We start from the raw sequence: 24,813 nt of genomic DNA, 5'->3' as shown, positions 1-24,813 counted from the left end.
TAGTTACAATTTCCAATTACAAATCAAACTAAAAACAATTTTAATGAATTTTACAAGCATCAATCATTCTTCTTAATTTATTAATATTGTACAAGGATCATCAATCGAGTAGCATAAGGATGATGATGATGATGATGAACAAGTAAGAGTTGTAGAAGAAAAGAATTCACAAATTAATTAGCACAAAAATCTACTGAACTTGCTTGCAGGAGGAGAGGAGGATAGGATAGGATGGATGATCATGATGATGATGAACTGCAGTAATCAGTCCAAGAATCACGACTCCATCTACTATTATTATTATTATTATTATTATGATCATGGTGCTGGTGGTGGTGCTTCATGATCATGGTGGCATCTTTATCTGCAGAAGAAGCAGCCCCAAGCAACTTCAATAGGGCCATGGCTTTGCTTTTTCCCTTTGAGGAAGTCTGGCCATTCTGTGCAACATCCTGAATTCCTTCAAACAACCAGAACCCCGACTCCTTTATATGCTCGACTACCTTTTCTCCTCCACACTGCGCCAAATTCAGCAACGCCGAAACCGAATTCTCCTTGGTTCTCGGACTCGATCCCGTGCTCATATCCAACAAATCGATCAGTACCTCTATTCCGGACACCTTCCCGAAAGCATCCGGAGCCTCCTCACATCCAGCCACCTGCGCTATCACCGCCGTCGCGTCCTCCACCAGGCCAACTCTCCCGTCCTTCAATATCAACGAGAAGAGTGCCGGCACGCACCCCAATTCGATTACGCTGGCCCGATTCAGAGGATACAGGCATATTCCAAACAGGGCCTTGAGCGCATCCTTGACCGTTCTGGATACGGAATTAGGGCTGGGGCGAAGAATGTCAACGAGGGCGTAGAGGATGTCGCGCTTGGATCCGATTATGGATCGGTAATTCTCGACGAGGAGGAGGCTGTAGATGGTGGCGGCGACCGACTGGGCGGCGGAAGGGGAGGTAGGGTTTCGGAGAGCGTGAGAGAGAGCGTCGAGGATCCCGCGGGTTGACATTAAGGACTCGCGATCGGATATGGAGAGGTTGAGGAGGGCGGCGGCGGCGTTCTCTTGGCAGAGGGAGGAGGGTGAGTAGAGGAACTCGGAGATGTAAGGAATGGCTCCGGCATCGGCGATCAAGGCTCTGCTCTCGGGGTCCTGCTTCGAGATCATTCGGAGCTCGCAGATCGCTTCGCTTCTCATGCTTTCGGACACGGAACCCAGCTTCGAAACCAACTTCTTTGCTCTTACTCGTTTCTCTTCCATTTCTTTTCTTTTCTCTTCTCTTCTCTTTCTAGAATCGCAAATTGCAAAAGGGGCATCAATCAATCAATCAATAGAATGAATGGATTAATTATATATACATGGGAAAACGTCAAGCAAGCAAAGCAAGCAAGCGAGCCGCCACTTTGAAACTAACTTCGTCTCTTTCCTGGCCACCGACGACAGACAAGATAGACGAGATAAACATTAACATTTATGGGCAAAATTGAATAATACTTCTTCTTCAGTTTATAAAGTCAAATAAATCTTTATATCTACCTAACCATGTTTCCCCATTCAAAAATAAATCAGCTCTTTAGCACATATTTATTTATTTTACTTTGCATTATTTAAATAAATATTTCTCAAACAAAACACTATTATTTTTATTTAGTCTTCTCAATTAATAATCATATAACCTCTAAAAATATCAACATCTTCAAATTTTTTTTACAGTTTTTACCTCAAAACTCACATTTTTCTCAAATCCTATGTGGATAATAAACCAAATGATAGGCTAAATTAATTTAACTTATGTTGATTTCATTATGTCTTGTGGCTTACTTTCAAATGAAACAAGAAATAACTTTTCTAAAAGTCATTTCGTATAAAGTTAGGCTTGAAACCAAGAATATAATTTTATTTAATACTATAAAAAATACTAACTTTGACTTTTTAGAGTCGTTATTTAATTTTTTCTTTAAAAAAATAAATGTTTTTGCATGTTCTCAAACGCGAATAAAAGAGATTTTGATCAACGTTCAGTGTTTGGTTAAAGGGCGTCGACGTTATGTCTCACGTGCACATCAATGATAGTCTCTACTCTATAGTATAAACTCTTGGTCATTTTATACAAAAGTAATTTTTTTTACACTCTATTTGTTTATTTCACCCTATATGCGTCTGAGGACAAATCCAAACATAAACATACGACTAAAAATTTGTAACAATCTATTTCTAGGACATGCGTCTAGGTTGTCGTCATTATACATAAAATAAATAGATAAAATCGAAATAAATATCAAATGAAGTTGGGATCGAGATAAATATCAAATGAAGTTGAGATCTCAATAATACCTACTAACTATACAAGTTTCCTCCCACTTCTAGCAACTATAGAAACGATTTTCAAAGCCTAAAGATCGGGCTAGCTAAAAAACCGCGAGAGCTCCTTAGACACTTCAATGACGGATCTTCGTTTTCTTCCTTTAAAAATCTCTCTTGCCCCTCCAAAACCCTCAAAAATCATCTCCTTGAACTATACAAGATCTCCTTATTTATCTCCCATTACTGAATATTCTAGACCTAAAAAAGAAAACTCAAAATCAAATCCCGCGAAATCTAATCGTTTGGGGGCAAAATCAAACTTTTGTTATTGTTTGACATTCCTAGGCCTTTGAAATTCCGTCTTAGAACCTAATTCTCCCTTCATTGTGACGGATCGTCTCTCGCGTTCTCAAACTCATTCACTCTTCACGGCCTAACCTTAGAGGAGATGTCACTTGACCTTTTCGTTTTTATTATTGAGAACGTTGATAGTTTCCACTTGGGTTTTTATTCCCTCGTTTTTTTCTCTTTTTTTCAATGATGATGATGAAGACAATTTTTTTATTTGTCATTTATTCAACAAAATGTCCATAGTACCGACTTAGGGTTTTATTGTGTTTTTTTCAAAACATCCCAACTTTCGTAAAGCCTCTTTCTCCTTTTTTTTCTTGTTTATTTGTGTTTTTTATGTTATGTTCTCAACAAAATATCCCTAGTATTCACTTAGGGGTTTATTTTACTTCTCGTTTTCGTAGTGGAGAAATGAAGTTTAGATTTGTCTAGCCCTTTAGTTGTTGTCGTCTTTTTTTATTTGCATTCGTTTTTTTTCTTGGATCAAAACGTTTTCAAAAGTTGGATTCATCCAATCTTTTAATGCCAATGATCGCTCTGAATTTTTTCTTTGAGTGATTTTATTTTGCTCAAACATCAAGTGCAACGATTATCTCAAACTCAACTTTAACCATTTTTCAGAAGGTTCATCCTTACTTTCGGAAGGCTGTGTGTTTTGATCTTTATGCTTCGTTTTTTTATGACATATTCGGGATGTATTTGATAGAATCGGTACGCTTTCATTCTTATCTTTGACAATCAAGACACGAGTCTGGTTGAACGACAAACGATAATTTCATTATCTCAATCTCTATGAATATGCGCATTTTTATTCATTTTTTTAGACCGGGATAATATCCAACCGAATTAATACATTTATATTATTTCTCAAATCGATAGTCTAGATGAGCAACAAATGGTGATATCAATGTCTCAACCAATACAGGCATTGTCGTTATTTTTTCGAAGCCTTCATATTCTTACGCATGGCTCTCATAAATCACATCTTTTTTAAAAACGTTTTAAGTTTGAGGATCATTTAAAAAAACAGATATTTTAAGCATTAGCGTAGTTTGAAATTTGAAAGAGTGTTTATTTGCAGTTCAGATCTTCTGCTACCGATTGCCGTGTTCCCCTGTGGCGGACCAATCAGATTGCAGCATTATTATTTTAATAATAAATCAATCTGGGCAGGAGAGGGAGGGAGGGAGAATCCGGAATCCGGGTTTAGGCCCGGGTTCACACAAGACGCCGTTAACGGAAGCGCCCGTTAACGCCATGAAATAATATAATATTCAGATGATAAACAGATAAGATATCTTCGCTCTAATCTACACGCCCGTTGCCATGACCCTCATGTAAACCCCGCATACCCACCCATGAGAAGAACGCCTGCCGTTCATGAAAATACACTTACACGTCCATGTAAAGACCAAATTGACAGTCATATTATATTTACGTTTATTAAATATTAATTTAATTTATTAAATAACACAAGCAGCGATATAATATTCGCTTCAAGTAATTCAATCTTTTATTTTCTAGGAATTTTTATTTACTTTTTTTATTTAATTTTTTTTTGCCTCGAGACTCTCTGGAGCGAAGATATATCGGGTATCCAGTCGATCCACATAAAGTATAATATCGGGTGGATTTTTCTTTGTTAACGAATTTATAGAAGACAAAACTCTGCGGTTGAAAGCCTGTTCCATTACTCCAGGCTTCAGACCTGGTGTGTCAAATACTTTGACCTTAACTCCATTAACAATTCCAGACATCTCCTTCACAACAGCAGTGGCAGGTTCAAAGGCATTAATAGAAGCTCTTTCTTCACCAAAAATGGAGTTTATGGTCGCACTCTTGCCTACTCCGGATTTCCCAACGATGAGAACATTTACAGAGAAGTCCAGGTTATCTTTTCTCTCTGCTTCAAGCTCTATAGCAGTCCGCTTAGCAGAGTCAAGGCTAAAACTTTGACCAGCTTGCCTTCCGGCAACAAGTGCGAGCCTATACAAGACTTGTGCTGCAATAGATTCATCAGATGAAACACCCAGACTCTGGACAATCCTCAGGAACTTCACCCTCAATGCCTGTACCTTCTCCAGCTTCTTTTTCTCTTCTTCACTCAAGTTGTCCTCAGATTCTCCAGCTCTTGCAAGATTGGAAGGAGGGAGAAAGCTTGGATGGGTTGGCCTGGTGACAGGCCTCAAAGACATACCTGAGGATCCCAAACCAGCAGGACGCTCAATCGAGAAGAGCCTGGATCCATCTTGGGAAGTTATTGTGATATTGCCACTATCAGAGCCAGCAGATGATGCCGCCTTCAAGAGAGCAGCCAATGCAGCAGAATCAAATAACTCTTTCCCCTCTCCTTCTTCGTTTCCACCTCTTCATCTGAGTCTGTGACAATCTGACCATCCATTCTATCGGATTGATCATAAGAGCTTCTGTCTATAACTGTGTGTGAACCAGCGCCCGAAAGTTCCAATTCATCCATAAATTGTTTGGCAGCCTCAGAGCTTCCAAAAATCATGTCATCAATTTCGCCGCCATCTGAAACTGACCCGTCAAACTCTTCTTCTTCTGTATCTTCTCCATCTGCAGCTTCTAGTTTCATATGGAAGCCCTCAAGTGAAGCTGTATTAGCAACCCTGTCAGCACTTTTATCAGATATTGCTTCTGTTTTATGCTCATTCTGTGGTATATCTGTTTTTTCATCATCACTATTCTCCAGCACAGCTTTAGAAGGCTCAGATTCTGGATCTCCAATAATAGCATTCTCAGAAACATAATTTTCTGCTGTCACTGTGGAAGTCCTAATGTTGTCATCAAAGGACCCTTCCAACGCATCCAATTCCGAAGTGTTCGTATGAGCCGATACACTGCTGCTGACTGCAATTGGTTCAGGTCCGGCGTCTGAATCTTTTATTGCTTTCACATCGCCAGCAACACACACTTTCTCTTGTGGTGTATGGACCGAGTCAACACTTCCAACAGCAGAACCTTCTTTAGTAGTAATATTAACCCCATCTCCTTCAGTTGCAGCAGAATATAGTATGGCAGCACTTCCAACATCGGAACCTCCTTCAGGATTAACGATAACCTTATCCCCTTCAGTTTCAGCAGAATATAGTATAGCAGCACTTCCAACATCGGAACCTTCTTCGGGATTAACAATAACCTTATCTCCTTCAGTTGCAGCAGAATCTACTTCTGTTGGAACATCTTCAACCCTGTTGGAAAATTGTCCAGGTTTTTGTATGGAACCCAAAGCTTCAGTTGTCCCTCCATCTGGCTGGAACTTGCCCAAGTCAATGGAAACCAAATCAAAAGCACCAACCTTAGCAAGAGAAGCAGTTTCCACAAGCTCGTCGAGAAACTTTTCAATTTCATGGCCAGCATGTTCATGTTCATGTTCGTGTCCATTAGAAGGTGCATTGCTCAAAATGGAATGAGCTTCAACATCTCCATTAACTTGTGTAGCTTCTTCTGGGGCTGCTTGAGAAGCATTAACTATTTCTGTAGCAGAATCCTCATAAGGCTCAAGTTTCAAGCTGTCTTCCGGACCTGCTTCAGAACCAGTTTCCACAAGTTCCTCAAGAAACTTTTGAATTTCATGGCTAGCTTGTTCATGTTCATGTTCATTAGAAGGTATGTGGCTCCAAATGGCAGGAGCTTCCACCTTCTTCAATTCAGTATTATTGTCATTAACACTAGGATTCTCAGCAATAATTCCAGATTCATTAGAAACATCAACTGCTGGACTAGTAAAATCTGCAACATCATTCCCTTGAAAAGAAGCATTCTGGACAACTTTTTCTTCTTCTTCTTCTTCTTCTTCTTCAGGGACAAATAAAAACTCACCTTGGGAAGCTTTTTCATCATCATCATCATTGTTATCATCGCCGCCTGCTTCCAAGATTGCTGGAGTGGAAACATTGGGCATTGGAATTGGTGAGGAATCGAGGAAAGTGTCAGTATCATCATCATCATCATCTAATCCTACTAGACTTGCTTTGTTCTCCGGGGCATCCTCCTCTTCCTCGATAGGATTCTTGAAATCATTATCTTCAAACTCCTCCTTACCACTAACGTAGCCGTCATCATTATCAACATCAACATCAACATGAAGATGAGAAAGAGAAGAGCCATCATCAGTAGTTCCACCATTTAAATGAAGAATGGTGCCATTGCTGCTGCTAGCGATACTCTTGCCTCCGTTAAGTTGGTTTCAACTCTCTACAGCATCATCGGGGTTAATCGAAGTAAAATAAATAATAAAAAGTAAATAAAAAAGTAACTAAGACTCGAACCTGTTGGCGATGAGGAGATGGAGGAGAGAAGAGAAGCGGGTTGAGTATGAGAATCATCCATGATGGAATTATGTACTACTTCTTCCTTCCTTCCTTCCTTCCTTCCGCATGAAATTGAATGAATGGATGACATGAATGGGTTAATCGGGGGGAGCGAGCGATAGGGAAGAAAGAGAGTAGTTGTTTTGGGAGAAGAAGCTAAGCTGGGTTGGGCTGGGCGAAGAATTGAGAGAGGATGGCGAAGATAAGGTGTCTTACTAATAATAAGACACAAAACACAAACACAAAACAGACTTAATAGAAAGAGTCTGAGAGACTATAAGAGAGAGAGAAAGGGCACATACTGAACTCCGCCGTTTCTCAAAGATCTTATTAATCCCTTCTTTCTTTCTTATTATACAATTTGTTTTATCTTTTTAATTAAACTTTGTTTATAAATATAACTTATCTTATTATATTTTATGATGACGAGGGCAAACCCGTACTTTTACATTTTTCTTGGTCAACCGTTTGTTTGGCTTTCAAATGTTATAATTGATTGATAGGCTTTTACAGTTTTCAAGTGATTCATTTGAGTTGTTACTGTTAAGTTTTCAATTATCAATATTATGAAAATATGTAGTTCAGATCTTCTGCGTATCGATTGCCGTGTTTCACCTGATGGCGGACCAATCAGATTGCAGCATTATTATTTTAATAATAAATCAATCTGGGCAGGAGAGGGAGGGAGAGGGAGAATCGGAATCCGGGTTTCGGCCCGGGTTCACACAAGACGCCGTTAACGGAAGCGCCCGTTAACGCCATGAAATAATATAATATTCAGATGATAAACAGATAAGATATCTTCGCTCTGATCTACACGCCCGTTGCCATGACCCTCATGTAAACCCCGCATACCCACCATGAGAAGAACGCCTGCGTTCATGAAAATACACTTACACGTCCATGTAAGACCGAATTGACAGTCATATTATATTTACGTTATTAAATATTAATTTAATTTATTAAATAACACAGGCAGCGATATAATATTCGCTTCAAGTAATTCAATCTTTTATTTTCTAGGAATTTTTATTTACTTTTTTTATTTAATTTTTTTTTTGCCTCGAGACTCTCTGGAGCGAAGATATATTTGCTTCAATTAATTTAATTAAAAACCTCATGTAAACCCCCCTACCCACCCATGTAAAGACCGCTTGCCTACCATGTAAAGACACTTACCGTTTATGTGAAGACCAAAATGACATGGATTTTATATTTCCGTTTATTAAATATTAATTCAATTAATTGAAGATGACATGCAGCAACGAACAAATCTTCGCCTCAATTACCGGCTAGTTTTTTTTTCCTATTTTTTTTTTATTTCATTTTTTTTGCCTCGAGACTCTCTGGAGCGAAGATATATTTGCTTCAATTAATTTTAATAAAAACCTCATGTAAAACCCCCCTACCCACCCATGTAAAGACCGCTTGCCTACCATGTAAAGACACTTACCCGTTTATGTGAAGACCAAAATGACATGGATTTTTATATTTCGTTTATTAAATATTAATTCAATTAATTGAAGATGACATGCAGCAACCGAACAAATCTTCGCCTCAATTACGGCTAGTTTTTTTTTCCTATTTTTTTTTTTTATTTTCATTTTTTTTTGCCTCGAGACTCTCTGGAGCGAAGATATATTTGCTTTCAATTCATTCTAATAAAAAACATCATGTAAAACCCCCCCTACCCACCCATGAGAAGACCGCTTGACTACCATGTAAAGACACTTACCGTCTATGTAAAGCCCAAAATGACATGGATTTTATATTTCCGTTTATTAAATATTTAATTCAATTAATTGAAGATGACATGCAGCAACGAACAAATCTTCGCCTCAATTACGGCTAGATTTTTTTTCATAATTTTTTTTTATTTCATTTTTTTTGGCTGGAGACCTTCATGAGCGAAGATATATGTTGCTTCAATAATTCATTACTTTTTTTTATTTATTTAAATTTTTTCGGTGGAAAAGAACATTTGTTCGCCTAGACCATGTTCCATGTAAATGGATTGAATAGTCGCTTCTCGAGAGAACACTTATTCGCCCCTGGTCCCTGTGTCATGTTACATGGAATGAATAGTCGCTTTTCGAAAGAAGACATGTTCGCCCCGGTTACATGAATATAATACCCCCTAATATGATTATTTTATTATCATTCCGCCCGATTCATCTCTCTCTCTTCTGCTCCTTTTCACGGCGATTCGTAACCGGCTCCCCGTCGACCGAACCTGAATCCACATCTTCACGACTACACAATGGTACGTATTCCTGACTAGTAACTTTTAATATTAGGATTATGGAACTTACTACACTAGATTCTGTTATTGATGTTGTTGTTCTCTTTAATCTTTAGGAAACCCTACTCTCAAAATGTCACCTTGACTGTAAATCAATGTTATTTAGGAAAACTTACCTAGTGTTGTGTTTTGTGATATTATTCCCTGAAACCCTAGTACATACTCACAAAGACGTTTTTTTTTTCATGCACGTGCAGGCAACTGCCTCAGCATCCGTCCAAAACTTTGGCAAAGACTGTGATTTTATGCCCAAATCAATTAACAAGTGAAGAGATAGTACTCTTCGTACATTTCTCCCTTTTTTTTCCATATTGTTTAAGTTTTCATCCTGTTTAACTGAAATATTTATGATTGTTCTTAAACAGCACTTGATGCAACAATATGCTAACACATGTGGTGCCACGGTGTCAATGAGGTGGCGAGACGATGTTACCCACGTCATAGCATCCACCGATTCTAATGGTGGATGCGGTCGCACTATCAAAGTATTGAAGGGCATATTGACGGGAGTTGGGTCCTTACATTGATTGTGAGACTCTGTTATTCTTAACCCTTTACTGTTAACTCAATATTCATTTTCACGTATATGAAACTAAAACACCTATTGCTTTTATACAGGGATAAAATCATCAATCAGATTTAACTGTTACGTGGACGAGGAACCATACGAGGTGCAGCGAGATAATCATGGGACTGTGGGCGGTTCCAAGAGCTGGCAGAATGCGGTATTTGAACAATGTAAGTTTTGTCTTATTCCTACTCCTCCATATGATATTCAATTGTCCATGATTACTAATAATGTATTGTATTTTCTTTCAGCTGCCCACACTCTTCGACAGTTACACCTTCATATTTGCAGGGGAATTCATCCGGCTTACAAACTTGATCTTATGGGGTTTGTAATTGCTGGAGGAGGTACAACTAAAGAAATGGAGAATCCATTTGTCGAGCCCGAGGACGACAAAACTATAGTTGTATACGACAAGTCTCGGCACGATGTTAATGAACTTGTTTGGGTATTGAGGCAGAGAATCATCTGAAGACATATTTGGATGTGTTTGGTGTTCCTCACACAAGCTTGCTAGAATCCATTGCTGCTTGTGATTTGCAGCCTTTGTTTTTGTAATAGACATGTGTTGGTTTAATTTGTTACTTAATATTTGAATATTTTGCATCTCTGAAAATTCAATGTCATATTTGATTTGAGGAATTATGTTTTTTGTTCTTCGAATTGTTTTTTTTTTTTAAACATCAGCCTTATATTTAACTAAATCTTGAAACATTAAGAAATACTGTATAACTTGAAGTATATAATTTGATAAATAATTAATATTTTTTAAACTACTGTCAAAATAATATTTGTAAAACAATTGTCAAATAATAATGTGAAGAAAATCTTCGCTTACTGATTGATTGATTGATTATTAATTTAATTTCATAATAATTTTTGTCATTTAATTATTAAAATGAATAATTTTTTTAACAAGTCACCTCAACGCCACCTAACACCTGCACCTTTTCATTAAATGCTGCATTGCAGCAAGCCATGCTGCTAAGCTAGACAAACTTTGTACTCTTCTCTTCTCTCTACTGTACGACCATTTCGTTCGCCGGAGGTTATACTACATTGTCTACCATCGACCTCTCCTTCGCCGGAGACTTCATTATAATATCAATCCCATCTTCCTAAATTATAAAATGGTATGTTTTTGAATGTCATCTATACCTCCTTACTTTTCTTCCCAACCTTTTCTATGTTTTTTGAATACTCGACATGAAATGTTCTGTTCTTTTTGATTATCAGGAAGGAATAGTATCAGCGGAGAATGATATGGACGAGAATGATATTATTGATTTAAGGTAACATTGTTTAACTTCTCCCAATTTTTGTAGTGCACATTGTAAGCGAAGATCTCTTCACTACTATATTATGAGATAATATCTTATGAAGCGAAACTATATTCGCCTATATTACAATCTTCATACTGTTGAAGTGAAGCTTTCTTCGCTTATATTGTTTTCACTTTCCAATAATCTACAAACCTTTATTTTTCCACTTGTTCAAACTGAACAGCGAATCTGCTACTTGTCGTCGTCAATTGAATTTCGATGGAAACGGCCAACCTTTGGAGGACATCGAATCCAACTTAATTCCATTTTTAGGTAGAGAATTTGAGAGTGAAGAAGAAGGCTACGTATTCTACTTAGCATACGCTAAACTAATAGGATTTGGTATAAGGCGCAGTTCAAAACATGTAGACAAGGAGGGTAAAATACTGGATAGAGTTTTTTGTTGTAGTGCACAGGGTGAACGGGGAAAGGACAAACGTGATGTCTATGTGAAACGTAGACGTTCTGTGACTCGGTTCTGTTGTGAAGCGAATTGAGGATAAAGCGTTGCAGACAATGGGAAAGTTCAAGTGGTAAATTTTATTAGTGATCATAGTCATCCTCTTGCAAAGTCCAAAGAAAAACTCACCTGTATAGATGCCATAGGAATATTTCTGCAAGTTGCAGGCTTAAATATCGAGATGGCCACTAACGTGGGAATCCTCCTAAGTCATCACATGCTCTAATGTCTAAAACAAATCGTGGAAGGGAGAATCTAGGTTTTCTTCCTGAGGATTACAAAATTACCTGCGTCACCGGAAAAGAACAGAGAGTGTAATTTTTGGGGAAAACAGGGGGTGTATTAGAGTATTTGCAGAAACAAACAACATACCAATGATCCTGGTTTTTATAATGCTTTTCAACTTGATGCGGACGATTTGATAACGAATATTTTTTGGTGTGATTCCAACCATGCGGTCCGATATTCATACTTCGGAGACGTGGTCAGTTTTGACCACACATTACAGGAAGAAAATGAAGGTCGTCCAGTTGCGGCTTTTGTAGGTGTCAATCATCACAAACAATCATTCTTTTTTGGAGACAGCTCTATTATACGATGAAACTGCGATGACTTTTGATGGTTGTTTGAGACTTTCACCAAAGCTATGCATGGAAAACACCAAAAACCATTCTACAGATCAAGACGCGGCCATGGCTAAGGCCTTGGCGTCTCAATGGCCCGAAACAAATCATCGTCTCTGTATTTGGCACATATTTCAAATGCAGCATACATCTTAGCTCGGTGTTCATAATTTCAGAGATTTTTTCTAAGGATTTTTCTTCGGTATATATGATTTTGAAGAAGAGATAGAGTTGTTGAAGCTTGGAATCAAATGTTGACAAACTACGGGCTTGAAAACAACGATTGGTGAAAGCATGTTTAGCATCAGGCGAAGTGGGCATTAGGTGTATGGACGACAAAGTTTGTGCTGACTATGAGACAACACAGAGAAGTGAGAGGTATGAAACAGTATGTTGAAAAGGTACTGCTCCTACAAACACAAGTTTTTAGAATTTTTCAAACACTTTGAAAGACTACTCGATGAAAGAAGATATGATGTGTTGAAGGCTGATTTCAAATCAATTACCAGCCAACCAAGTCTTAACTATCCAGTTTTGATCTTAAAGGATGCCTGCAAAGTTTACACCCCAGAGGTCTTTAAGTGCTTTGAACAACAATGGTTTATGTCGCATGATTGTGGTGTTGAAATGTTAGAGGATGTCGACACACACAGAAAATACAAGGTAACACCCCACACTAGGAGATGCTCTCATACAGTTACAGTTCATAAGAATGACGATAAGAATATCGAGTGTAGCTGCTGTAAATTTGAATTTGGAGGGATTTTGTGTGCTCACATCCTAAAGATTTTCACAACGATTGACGTGTTGAAGATTCCTCCGGCGTTGATATTGAAGAGGTGGACAAGAACAGCCAAAGATGGAATATTTGGAACTGATCCAATCGTGGACAGTACTAATGTTGATCCGAGTGAGCTTCATAACATAAGATACAGAGATTTGTGTGGGTTGTCCATGCATTTATTTAACAAGGCAGCCGAAAGAGATGACACTTACAATCATGTCAAAGAAATCATGCTGAGCCAGTGCACGTTTGTGGATAAAAAATTGCAGGAGAGTATAAATATGCAAACTCCACCAACCGGTTTATCACGTTCTGCCGAGGGTGCCCCTGTTCAAGCAAAAAGAATTAAAACTAAGAAGCCAACAAAGTCGGGTAAGAGAAGGAAAGGTGGACTGGAGAAGAACTCAAGAAAACGAAAATCAACAAGAATAACTAGTGAATCACATATTCCGGTATGAAATTGCTGACTTACCCTTCTTTACTAATAATTGTGTTATTAATATTCATATATAACATACTTTTAAATAAATTTGATATTCCTTTCCAGCCATCAAGTGCAATGCCAACGACAACTCCTCAGTTCTCAACTCCTCAACAATGGGACGAAAGTTTCAGCATGGACGCAATACTCCGTTCACTGTTCTTTTGTCATCTCAACTATCGAATTCCAGTTTCATGTGAAATCTGATATGTATATAGTATTGTATGTACGTTGGATTTGAAACAAAGAATAAGGTCGAATGTATGCATGCGAAGTTTTATGAAATACCAAATGAATGACCACACTAATTCATTTCTAAAAAATTACAAACACCTAAATCAATCGAATATTTATTCGCCCCAAGTCAACTAATATTAAGTATCCTTTTAGTTGCAAATTGAGAAAATGAAACATAATACTGAAGCGAATATGTGTTCGCTTGAACCTCACCATGTATCTCGGTCGAATATTTATTCTCCTCATATTTGTCTGATGAAATTGATCTTTATGTTGAAACTGGTATTTACATGTCGGGGTAAGTGCAGTGACATGACAAGTCATCCCGCTTCTCATGGATGAGATGGTGGCTTTACATTATCAATAATTTGAGGCGAATATGTATTCGCTTCATCGAAAATATGTCTTAGAGGCGAATATTTATTCTCTTCATATTTCTTTCATGAAATTCGAGGCTTCACATATATATTTTATGAAGAGAAGGTCTTTGAAGCGAATATTTATGCGGCTCATGTTTATTTCACTTAATTTATTCATTTAACACATAATTGAACAAGTATTTGAAAATCAAATTTCATAAAAAACACACTTCATGTATACACGTTCATTAGTGTGAGGATGTGAAGTAACAATTTTTGAGAATTGAAATTACACAACATATTCTTTATTGTAACAATAAATCATTACAATTATAGGAATAGTTTAATTACCCCATCTGTCTATGAGTACATTATTGTACTCATGTGAACTAAAATTCTTTGTAAAATTTAATTCCACAATATGTATACAGTTCCTAATTCATTGACTTATCCATTTACGGCAGGAATTGTAGACCTTGCTCCTGGCCTTGTTTAGCTCCGAGCCAATGACACGCCAAAGTATTCCATCCTCAATGTCTTTATTTGGTTCCTTACATTTCTTTTAACTCCAAAGCCAGTTTTCCACCCCTTCACCTCACCTTCATACGTCTCCATGTGTCTCATGCAAAAAATGCCGCAGTCAGTGTAATTCTTTGAATCCTGCCATGGCAATTTCAGACATATCTTTTCCAAACCGCCATACTTTTTAGCAAGAACGGGGTCTACGTCGTTCATATATTGTTGAATGTAGTCATCCTGATACATCATTACAAACAACATTATGTAATGTATTTTAGTGCTACTAGAATTCCAAAATTGAACTGTTTTAAATTTTAATTGTAGTGTCATACCAAGATTTGTGCATTCTTATATCTTCTTTCGAAGGGCGATTGCATAGGTGACTCCCGGTTATCAATTACTTGAAATTGCCTTTGTATGAAGTTATAGCAAACAAGGTAGAAATGTCTGTCATCAATGATTGGGAAAAACAACTGTGGATAGAATTAAAAAAGATTAGATTTGAACTGAGTGGTAAATGATATTATAAGGTATGACAGCCAGAGATGTACTTACGAGGTCCACTTCCCAGAGGTCCATTTTTGAAATTTGGAAAGCCCGACCTTCTAGACAGAACCTGTCATTTTTTTCTCGCGTAGTTATCCCACTTCACGAAAAATCTGTTTACAGCAGTCTTTAGTCTCACAAGAATAACATAATTGATAAATAACAGTGCTAGTACAACTTACGGTGAGCACGGTTGTGTAGAAAATCTTCTTGTAACGAGGTTTGACATTTTTCCTAGAAAGGTTGTGCAAAATGTATGACCAAACATCAATAATCATACTGTCTACCCAGGTTTGATCAGCCATTGTAAGCATGTCCCCGCGCGTCACGTGTAGACATAGGTGTTCCGCAATAAATAACATTTCACTGGATGAAAACACAAAACATTTTTCAAGATGGTGTGCAATTCCTATTTTTTATGAATAATTAAGCATTTGCAGCAAACATTACCTTGGATCAAGTCCTCCAGCAAATACGAAACCCACAAAAATCTTCTGAAAGTTTGTTAGTTTCTTGTCATCCCTAAACATTTTATTGAATTGTGGTGTTTTCAAAGCTGTAGGCAAGTCCAATGCTTTAAGCCATTCTTTCGTTTGCATGTTTGGACGAGAAGAGCCAGTTTGAAGTGGCGGTAGTACACTGGAGATGCCTTCTTCCGGTTCATTCTTTACTATCTCCAAAGAAGAGGCGGTGTGAAATGGCGTTAGTAGACTGGAGATGCCTTCTTCAGGTTCATTCTTTACTGTCTCCAATGAAGAGGCGGTTTGAAGTGGCTGTGGTAGACTGGAGATGCATTCTTCAGGTTCCTTTTTAACTATCGCCAAAGAAGGGAGTTTTTGTTGGTTTCTGTTTTGATGACATCGGTTAACCAATCAGTTTTCAAATTTCGTGGGGCTTTTCTTTGGACATTTAAGGCCTTTGAAGGTCCTGCTTCCTCTTTTTTTGGATAATTAGGGTAGGAGGCAAGGCTGGGGTGGTTGGAGTGCTGGTGTTCGTGTTGGTTTCTGTTTTGGGAGTAATTGGGTTGGCTTTGGGTTTGGCTTGTGCCATTGGAGGGGGTGTGGTTTTGAGTGGAGGAATGGGGTTTGCTTTGGGCTTGTCTTGTGCCATTGGAGGGGGTGTGGTTTTGAGTGGAGGAATGGGGTTTGTTTTGGGCTTGGCTTGTGCCATTGGAGGGGGTGTGGTTTTGAGTGGAGGAATGGGGTTTGCTTTGGCTTGTGCCACTGGAGGGGTGTGTGGTTTTGAGTGGAGGAATGGGGTTAGCTTTGGCTTGTGCCACTGGGGGGGTGTGGTTTTGATTGGAGGAAGGGGGTTGGCTTTGGCTTGCCATTGGAGGGGTGTGGTTTTGAGTGGAGGAATGGGGTTGGCCAGGTTAGGGTTTAGGGTTTAGGGTTTAGGGTTTGGGGCGTTTCCCATCAGTGCAGGAACTACCTACAGGATCCTTTCCGAAGGCCGGCGTCCTGCAGCCGGACATAAAAAAAAATGAGCCAGAACCACAAGCATGATCAGTTTGCTTTGTGTGTGGTTGATGGTCCTCTCAGCTCCCTGGACACGCCAAATGTACTCGTCTATGTTTGTCATATTCAGAAATCCATGTTGGAGGGTAAACAAAAGAGCATCAAACATTGTAACTCCATAGAAGCTGTCACAAATGTGGGCGGCCATATGAGGATCTTGATGGACAAGCAAGATCATGAGTGCAAGACTACCACACCTAAGGATTGAAGCAAAGTCCTCTAGCGTCGGGCATATGTGCATTTCCCCAATAACAAAAGAACGAGAGTCCGTATTCCATCTGCTTTGCATGTGGGCCATCAGTCCGTCGTTAACGTTTATTCGTAATAGAGGAAGAATCTCATCTACATGATAGACACTAAAAGGTACAGGGTCATCGTTGATCAGACTTAAGTATCGCTCCAGCTGTTGCTGCGATAAAACAAGCATGTCTGGGTCAATCTCTACATCCATCTTATGAGTTTTACGCTAAAGGAATGAAGGAAAGACACCGGTAGATAGAGATTTGGGAAGGAAAGAGTCAAAACAGAGAGAGAGGTGAGAGTGAGAGTGGAGTGTGAGAGTGAGAGTGAGAGTGAGGGTATGAGAGTGATGAAGTTGATACATCAGTAGTTGAAGTAATAAATGAGTTTTCATTCTTGAATTCACATCAATACATAACTCCGGTAGGTGCATTACATGTTGTGAAGATATCTTCGTATTATAATTTTTATTTCTTGTCAATACGAATATATATTCGTCTAGGAATTTGAAAACATATATTGAAGAAGATATCTTCGTCTCCTAGTTTCGAAATATCGACTGTACCCCAAAATAAATTAAGAAGATATATTCGTTTAGGAATTTGAAAGTATATATTGAAGAAGATATCTTCGTCTCCTAGTTTCGAAATATCGACTGTACCCCAAAATAAATTAAGAAGATATATTCGTTTAGGAATTTGAAAGTATATATTGAAGAAGATATCTTCGTCTCCTAGTTTCGAAATATCGACTGTACCCCAAAATAAATTAAGAAGATATATCCGTTTAGGAATTTGAAAGTATATATTGAAGAAGATATCTTCGTCTCCTAGTTTCGAAATATCGACTGTACCCCAAAATAAATTAAGAAGATATATTCGTTTAGGAATTTCAAAATATATATTGAAGAAGATATCTTCGTCTCCTAGTTTCGAAATATCGACTGTACCCCAAAATAAATTAAGAAGATATATTCGTTTAGGAATTTCAAAATATATAGTGAAGAAGATATCTTCGTTTAGTAATTTGCAAACATATATTGAAGAAGATATCTTCGTCTCTGATTTTCAAAATAAGGATTGCACACAGGAACATAAGAAGATATCTTCGTTTAGGAATTTGAAAATTGATAGTTAAGAAGAGGGCCACAAGAAGACATAACAAGATAATTCCGTTTCAAGAGGTGGTCCGGTTGCAAGTTTATTAGTTTCATCATGTTAAGAATATATCTTCGTTTAAGAATATTAAAAGATACAGTTAAGAAAATAACATCGTTTAGGATTTCACAAATATGTGTACAAGAAGACATATCAAACATCAATACATTATAAGCAATTCATTATAACTCCATACATTAAGATCTGAACTGCCTTACATACATTAAGATCTGAATTGCATTATAAGTTATAAATCAATATCAAACATCCATACATTAAAAATAGGTCAATTGACCTGTGTGAACATAAGAATTACTGTACAAGTATAACTCCGTATCACACATACAAAACCCTAATATCTTGATCTAATTGCAGTCTTTAACTTGAACCTATTGACATTGTGCTCAGACATAAGAATTCTGTATAAATATTTTATCCTCAATGTACTCAAAGCTTCGTCGGCCTTCAAAAGAACAAGAGAAAGTATAAGAACATTTAAAATTGTTAAATGTCATAGAATAACATATAAAAAACACTCACATTATTTTCGTTGATGTCACATGACCAACCCTTCATCTTTCCTCTATATGTTTCCATATGTCTCATTAAATAGACACCGCAGTCGGTCTTGTTTGTTTGGTCTTGCCAAGGCAGCTTTGGGGCCGTTATCTTGTACATCTTAACCTTTTCTGCAAATCTTTGTATGCCTTGCCTTTCCAAGAAAGTCGAAAAAACTATCGATTTGATTCCTCAACTGGACATACTTGTCCAAAATTTTCATTCTATGCGGACGACCGGAGTTGTCTAGGACATTTATTTGGGAGTCTTTAATATTCACACATACAAGAAAGAAATGTCCAGAAGTGACGACAGGTAGGAATATCTGCAAAAAGAACATAAACATTTGTTATTTTATGGCAGTCTCGTTACTTGGAATTGAGGGATATGTACATACCAGGTCAGCGAAGATGATGTCTTCTTTTGTGACATGGTAGTTTCTCATGTCTTCTTCAAGGGATTGACAAAATAAGGTCCTATCATACTGCAGATTAACCTGCAAAATAAGGGTGGAGACTCAAAGTCATGAACATTGAAGGATACATAGAACAAAACAAGAGAAGCACTTACATGTGAAATTGTTGAAAAACATATTATTCGTGGTTCATGCCTTGGCAACCTACGGCATTTGAAGTGCACAATTATGGACCAAGCGTCCACAACTTCGCTCGCAATTTCACGACCCATTTTCACTGTTTGAAATAGCTTACGGGTGATATTACCCGGTGCACCTTCGTACAGAACGTCCCTGCAAAATACATTCATTTACAAGACCATAACTAACTAATTTCATATTTGAAATTCCGAAAAGCATGAGAGGTAACTTACATTGGAGGCAGGTCTTCATCGAACACAAAATCGGCTAATCGCTGTTCCTTGTTGGTTATGTTGTGGTCCAACATATCTGCAACCTGTTGCATGTAGGGGGATCGAAGGTGCACAGGAATTTTCGTGATCTTCCTCTTAGGATATTCTCTAATGTTGATGCATCCCCCCCATCAACTTCATCTTCATCTTCAGAAGATTCAACGGCATTAGAAGCCTCAACCTTTTCCTTGCCTTTAACCTGATCATTTGGTGCAACAGACTGAGCTTCGGGTGCCGCAACATGTTCCTTCCCTTCACCCTGATCATTTGGTTCAACATGCTGCGCTTTGGGTTCCTCAACCGGTTCCTTCCCTTCACCCTGATCATCGTCTTCAAGAGTGGGTGTCTGCACTGGGGGTACCTCATCCGGTTCCTTGACTTCGCCCTCATGATCAGTTGGTTCAACACGGGGTGAGGCATCTTTGTTGGGAAGAACTGCATCCTCAGGTTCGTCCGGTTGAAAAGGGGGTGACTTGGCTTGAATGGGCTGAAATGCAGCCTGTACATCTTCCTGTTCAACAAGGAGTGAGTCATCGTCAATGTCATGACCTACATCCTCAACATCTTTCGGTTGAACAGGGAGTGACTGATCTTCATTGTGCAGAACTGCATCATCGAGATCATTCGGTTCCACGTGATCCGAACAATTTTCTTGATGGGGCATAACTGCATCCTCAGGTTCGTCCGGTTGAAAAGGGGGTGACTTGGCTTGAATGGGCTGAAATGCAGCATGTACAACTTCCTGTTCAACAAGGAGTGATTCATTTTCAATGTCCTCACGTACATCCTCAACAGATTTCGGTTGAACAGGGGGTGACGGAGCTTCATTGGCCAGAACGGCAACATCGAGATCATTCTGTTCAACGTGATCTGATGGATTTTCTTCATTTGACATCACTGCATCCTCAAAATCATTCACTTCAGCCTGTGCTGGTGGATTGTCTGCATGGTCCTCCACTGCAGTCTGACATGTGTAATCAACCCGGGGACTATTGAATTTCAAGCCCGCACACTGTAAAGTGTCCCCAAGTGCATCCCTTGTAGGATCTTCCACACCTACATGAACCGGACCATCGATCACCACCTTCAAGTGTTTCATGAACCCTTCAGACTCTCTGAGGTTCAGGAAACCGGCCTCAAAAAAGGGCTTGGGATCGATGTTGCGTTTCTCCAACTCCCCTGATAGGTAATTCAGCTGTTGGGCTGTATCTTTAAAAGTTTGCAGGATTTTGGATGTCAACAACTGTACATTATGAAAAACAGACTTCATTAATCTTGAAAACATGATAATAAAGAACAATGGGAGTCAATTTATTGTTTCCACATACCTCATTATCGTCTTCTTTTACTTCAACCGAGTCAACTGGATTCTCGGGTTGTCTAACTGCTAGGCGCGCCCTTGCCCTGCCCAGCCCAAAACCACCGGCACGACCTTCTAAGTTGGTAAACTCTAACACGCTGACGTCATCCCAACAGGAGATAATTGGAAATTTTCTTTCGTAGGGGATACGTTCACCTTCCACAAAAACACCATCTAGGTAGCAAATCTGGAGTAAAGGAGTGGGAAACATGTTAGAAAATATTACATATCTATAAATCATATATAAGAGAGGCAACAATACTTACCGATAAAAGGGTTATAGGTCCATCGAAATATGGATTTTTATCTTTACTTGCTTTTTCTTTCCAACTTCTTACACTGTCAACCAATCGTTGTAGTGTAAAGTGGCACCAGTTCAGTTCCTTTATGTTATCAACCTCCATTAAGGATTTGAGAATTTTGAACCTGAAATGAAAAAAATACATTTGTCAGTATTCACAAATACAATTAGATATATAATAGGTTTGAATACATGTTTACCTGGCTCGTGAATTTTGAACTGGACATAAAAAACTAGAGACAACAAAGACAACGAAGTCTATTTTGAAATCGTTGTCTACACTTGTGTTACTTAATATCTTGGGGATCATAGAAAGTGTTTCGGGAGCTTTTGAGTCTTCCCCGGTCCATCTGGTCTTCCAATCCCTCAAGAAATTAAAATAATCAGGGTCCTTAGTCTTGTCCAACCCAACTGACTCGACTACGTTCATTGCCCCTCTAGGGAGGTTCATCACGAGCTGTACGAGATCTTCATCGATACGGATCTCATCACCGTTGGACAATACCAGAGAACTCTTATCCGGGTCAAAACATTGGACTACGTGTCTGGAAAAATGAGCCAGGCACTTGGAGACGCCCATTGTAAGAAGAGAACCAAACCCGATTTCCTTCACGGCTTCCCTCTGTTCTACGCTCAATTGAGGAATGAGTTGAGCGAGGCCATGAGGTGATGATCTGGTTAGAAATGTCAGTTTACGTTTCTTGCGGGTTTTGGTTTTTTGGGGAGATGGGGGAAACTCTTCATCGAATGGGGTAGTAGACGGAGAAATATTAGTGGTTTCTGGGGGTGGTTCTGGTAACTCTTCATCGACTGTTGGAGTGGAGGTAGGAATAACATTGGGTTTTTTTTTTAGGAGGAAAAGGTGGTGGTAAAATCTCATCAGTACCTGCAGCAACATCAGTAGCTTCGACAACAACTGTGGAAACTGATTCAGCAGTCGATGACGACTTAGTATTCGTCTTCGGATTTCTCTTCCTCTTCCTTTCATAGGTCCTCGAAGTCATTAATTTTGGTGGGATAGCATAAATCAGTATTATACGAAATAAATTGAATAAACATGTGTAAAATGAGTATAAACACAATAAGATGAACATACCTCTCTGGTTTAGTGCTGGGATTGACGGTGGATGCCGGAGTGGGTGCAGTTTCGTTTTCGTTTATGCTCCTACAAACTTGCAAGACGACCTCTCGGGAGTCGATGGGATGATCCACTTCCATGTTGTTGCCTTGGTTACCCGACATGTTCAGAAGAAATCCTTGTAGTATAAACGAAATATCTAGGGTTTCGACGTTCAGTGTTTGGATTATCGCCGGGAGATAGAGAGAGAAGAATATGAACAGTTGCTTATGAAAATGAAATTGAGGGATAGTCGGCTTGTAGCGGGAAATTGAAATTATATCAACTAGTCATGGAAGCGAATAAATATTCGTTCGATATCGTAAATTCATAAAAAAAAAATAAAAAAAAATGTAAAATGAAAACTATTCATAGAAGCGAAGATTTATTCGCGGAATGTAAATGCGCGGGTAAGTGAATTTACATGACAGGCAAGTTGGCTTCTCATGGGAGGGGAGTTGGTTTTACATGAACGTCAGGCTAAAATTATTTGAAAATAAGAAATCTTCGCTTTCAATCGTCTACTCGAAAAACAAAATTCAAGCGAATATTTGGTCGTTTACTGATTGTCAATTTAAATTAATTACATTAACATTTATTAATAAACGGAAAAAAAATAAAAAAAATAAAAATACCCAAGGAATTGAAGCGAAGATTTGTTCGGTTGCTGCATGTCATCTTCAATTAATTGAATTAATATTTAATAAACGAAAATATAAAATTCATGTCATTTTGGTCTTTACATAGACGGGTAAGTGTCTTTCCATGGTAGGCAGGCGGTCTTCTCATAGGTGGGTTGGGGGGTTTACATGATGTTTTTATTAAAATTAATTGAAGCAAATATATCTTCGTTCCAGAGTGTCTCGAGGCAAAAAAAATTAAATAACAAAATTAAATAAAATTAAAAAAAATATATAAATTAATTGAATTAATATGTAATAAACGGAAATATAATTATTAAAATTAATTGAAGCAAATATATCTTCGCTCCAGAGGGTCTCCAAGACCAAAAAATGAAATAAAAAATTAAATAAAATTCCTAGAAAAAAATTGAATGAATTAATTGAAGCGAATATTATATCGCTGCATGTGTTTTTTAATAAATTAAATTAATATTTAATAAACGTAAATATAATATCCCTGTCAATTCGGTCTTCACATAGACGTGTTAGTGTATTTTCATGGAAGGCAGGCGGTCTTCTCATGGGTGGGTATGGGGGATTTACATGAGGGTCATGGCAACGGGCGTGTAGATCTTCGCTCCCATCGCATCTCACCCTCCCCTCTGACACGGTGCCCGGAGCGAAGATATCTTATCTGTTTATCATCTGAATATTATATTATTTCCTGGCGTTAAAAGGCGCTTCCGTTAACGGCGTCTGGTGTGAACCCGGGCCTAAACCCGGATTCCGGATTCTCCCTCCCTCCGTCTCCTGCCCAGATTGATTTATTATTAAAATAATAATGCTGCAATCTGATTGGTCCGCCACAGGGGAACACGGCAATCGGTAGCAGAAGATCTGAACTGGACAAAAGTGCCCCCAAGGGGTTGGGTACTCGGGAACCAAACCGACTTGTTTGGATAATTAGTTTGATTTTCGGTTTCGTATAATTATGGGTTGGTTTCTAGTCGAAACTTATTGGTTTTGGTTTCGGGTACCGGAAAATCTCCGAATCTATTTTAATTTTTAATAATATAATTTTAATATTTTAGACATAATTTTTTATATTTTAAATATTTTTACAATATTAATTTAAAAAAAAATTAATAATAACAAATATTATAAATAATTATTTTTTATTTACTAAAATGATTATTTAATTTATCCTAATTAACTCAAACGAGTGAAAAATTATATTTAATAAGTTGAAAATTCTAAATTTATATATATAATTTATAAAACAAATGTGTTCTTATAAAATTCAATTATAATAATATATCGGTTCATCCCAATATTTGTCATAGCTCGTCTTTAAGTGGATTATGCGGAAAATTGGATGAAATGGCCCTAATAAGATGTCTAATTCCAAAAAAGGCCCACGGTTGATAAAATTGGCAAAAATGACCTTTTTGCCTTGTGAAAAGTCTGTAATACCCTTCGCGTGCCTGTTTTACCGCTCAATTACGAAAATTGTATTTTTCGCATTTGGTGCTCAATTACGAGAAATGTATTTCTCTCATTTGGTGCTCAATTACGAGAAATGTATTTCTCGCATTTGGTGCTCAATTATGAGAAATGTATTTCTTGCATTTGGTATTTCTCGCCTTTGATATTTCTCGCATTTGGTAAATATTCTCCGCTCACGAACCATAAATTTAGGGTTCTCATATAAATACTCTAAAACTCTAATTTCACATTGTCCTTCTTTTCTAAAGCTGCCAAAATGTCGAAGCGAGGTTAGTGTTTTCATCTTCTATACAATTCTTTATTAACTACATGTTTGATACTTGATAGTAATTGAATGTTGAAAAACAACGTGTTTCAGATCGCGAAGGATTG

The 24,813-nt window shown here is 38.0% G+C and overlaps 2 protein-coding genes across 2 annotated transcripts; both read right to left on the bottom strand.

The window, feature by feature from the left end:
• LOC124918421 (U-box domain-containing protein 11-like) lies at positions 1-1,441 on the bottom strand. Its single transcript, XM_047458582.1, has one exon. It carries the CDS (start codon positions 1,263-1,265, stop codon positions 240-242), a length of 1,026 nt encoding a protein of 341 aa, XP_047314538.1. The 5' UTR covers positions 1,266-1,441; the 3' UTR covers positions 1-239.
• LOC124918419 (translocase of chloroplast 159, chloroplastic-like) lies at positions 1,375-20,429 on the bottom strand. Its single transcript, XM_047458580.1, has 4 exons — positions 20,271-20,429; positions 5,026-6,849; positions 4,328-4,960; positions 1,375-1,431 (listed from the first exon to the last, which is right to left on the bottom strand). Exons 1-4 carry the CDS (start codon positions 20,427-20,429, stop codon positions 1,375-1,377), a joined length of 2,673 nt encoding a protein of 890 aa, XP_047314536.1.
• Between the last annotated feature and the right edge of the window lie 4,384 nt (positions 20,430-24,813).

Source organism: Impatiens glandulifera, unplaced genomic scaffold (assembly GCF_907164915.1).
Source record: "Impatiens glandulifera unplaced genomic scaffold, dImpGla2.1, whole genome shotgun sequence".
NCBI lineage: Eukaryota > Viridiplantae > Streptophyta > Magnoliopsida > Ericales > Balsaminaceae > Impatiens > Impatiens glandulifera.
This window is presented reverse-complemented; position numbering and strand designations above follow the sequence as displayed.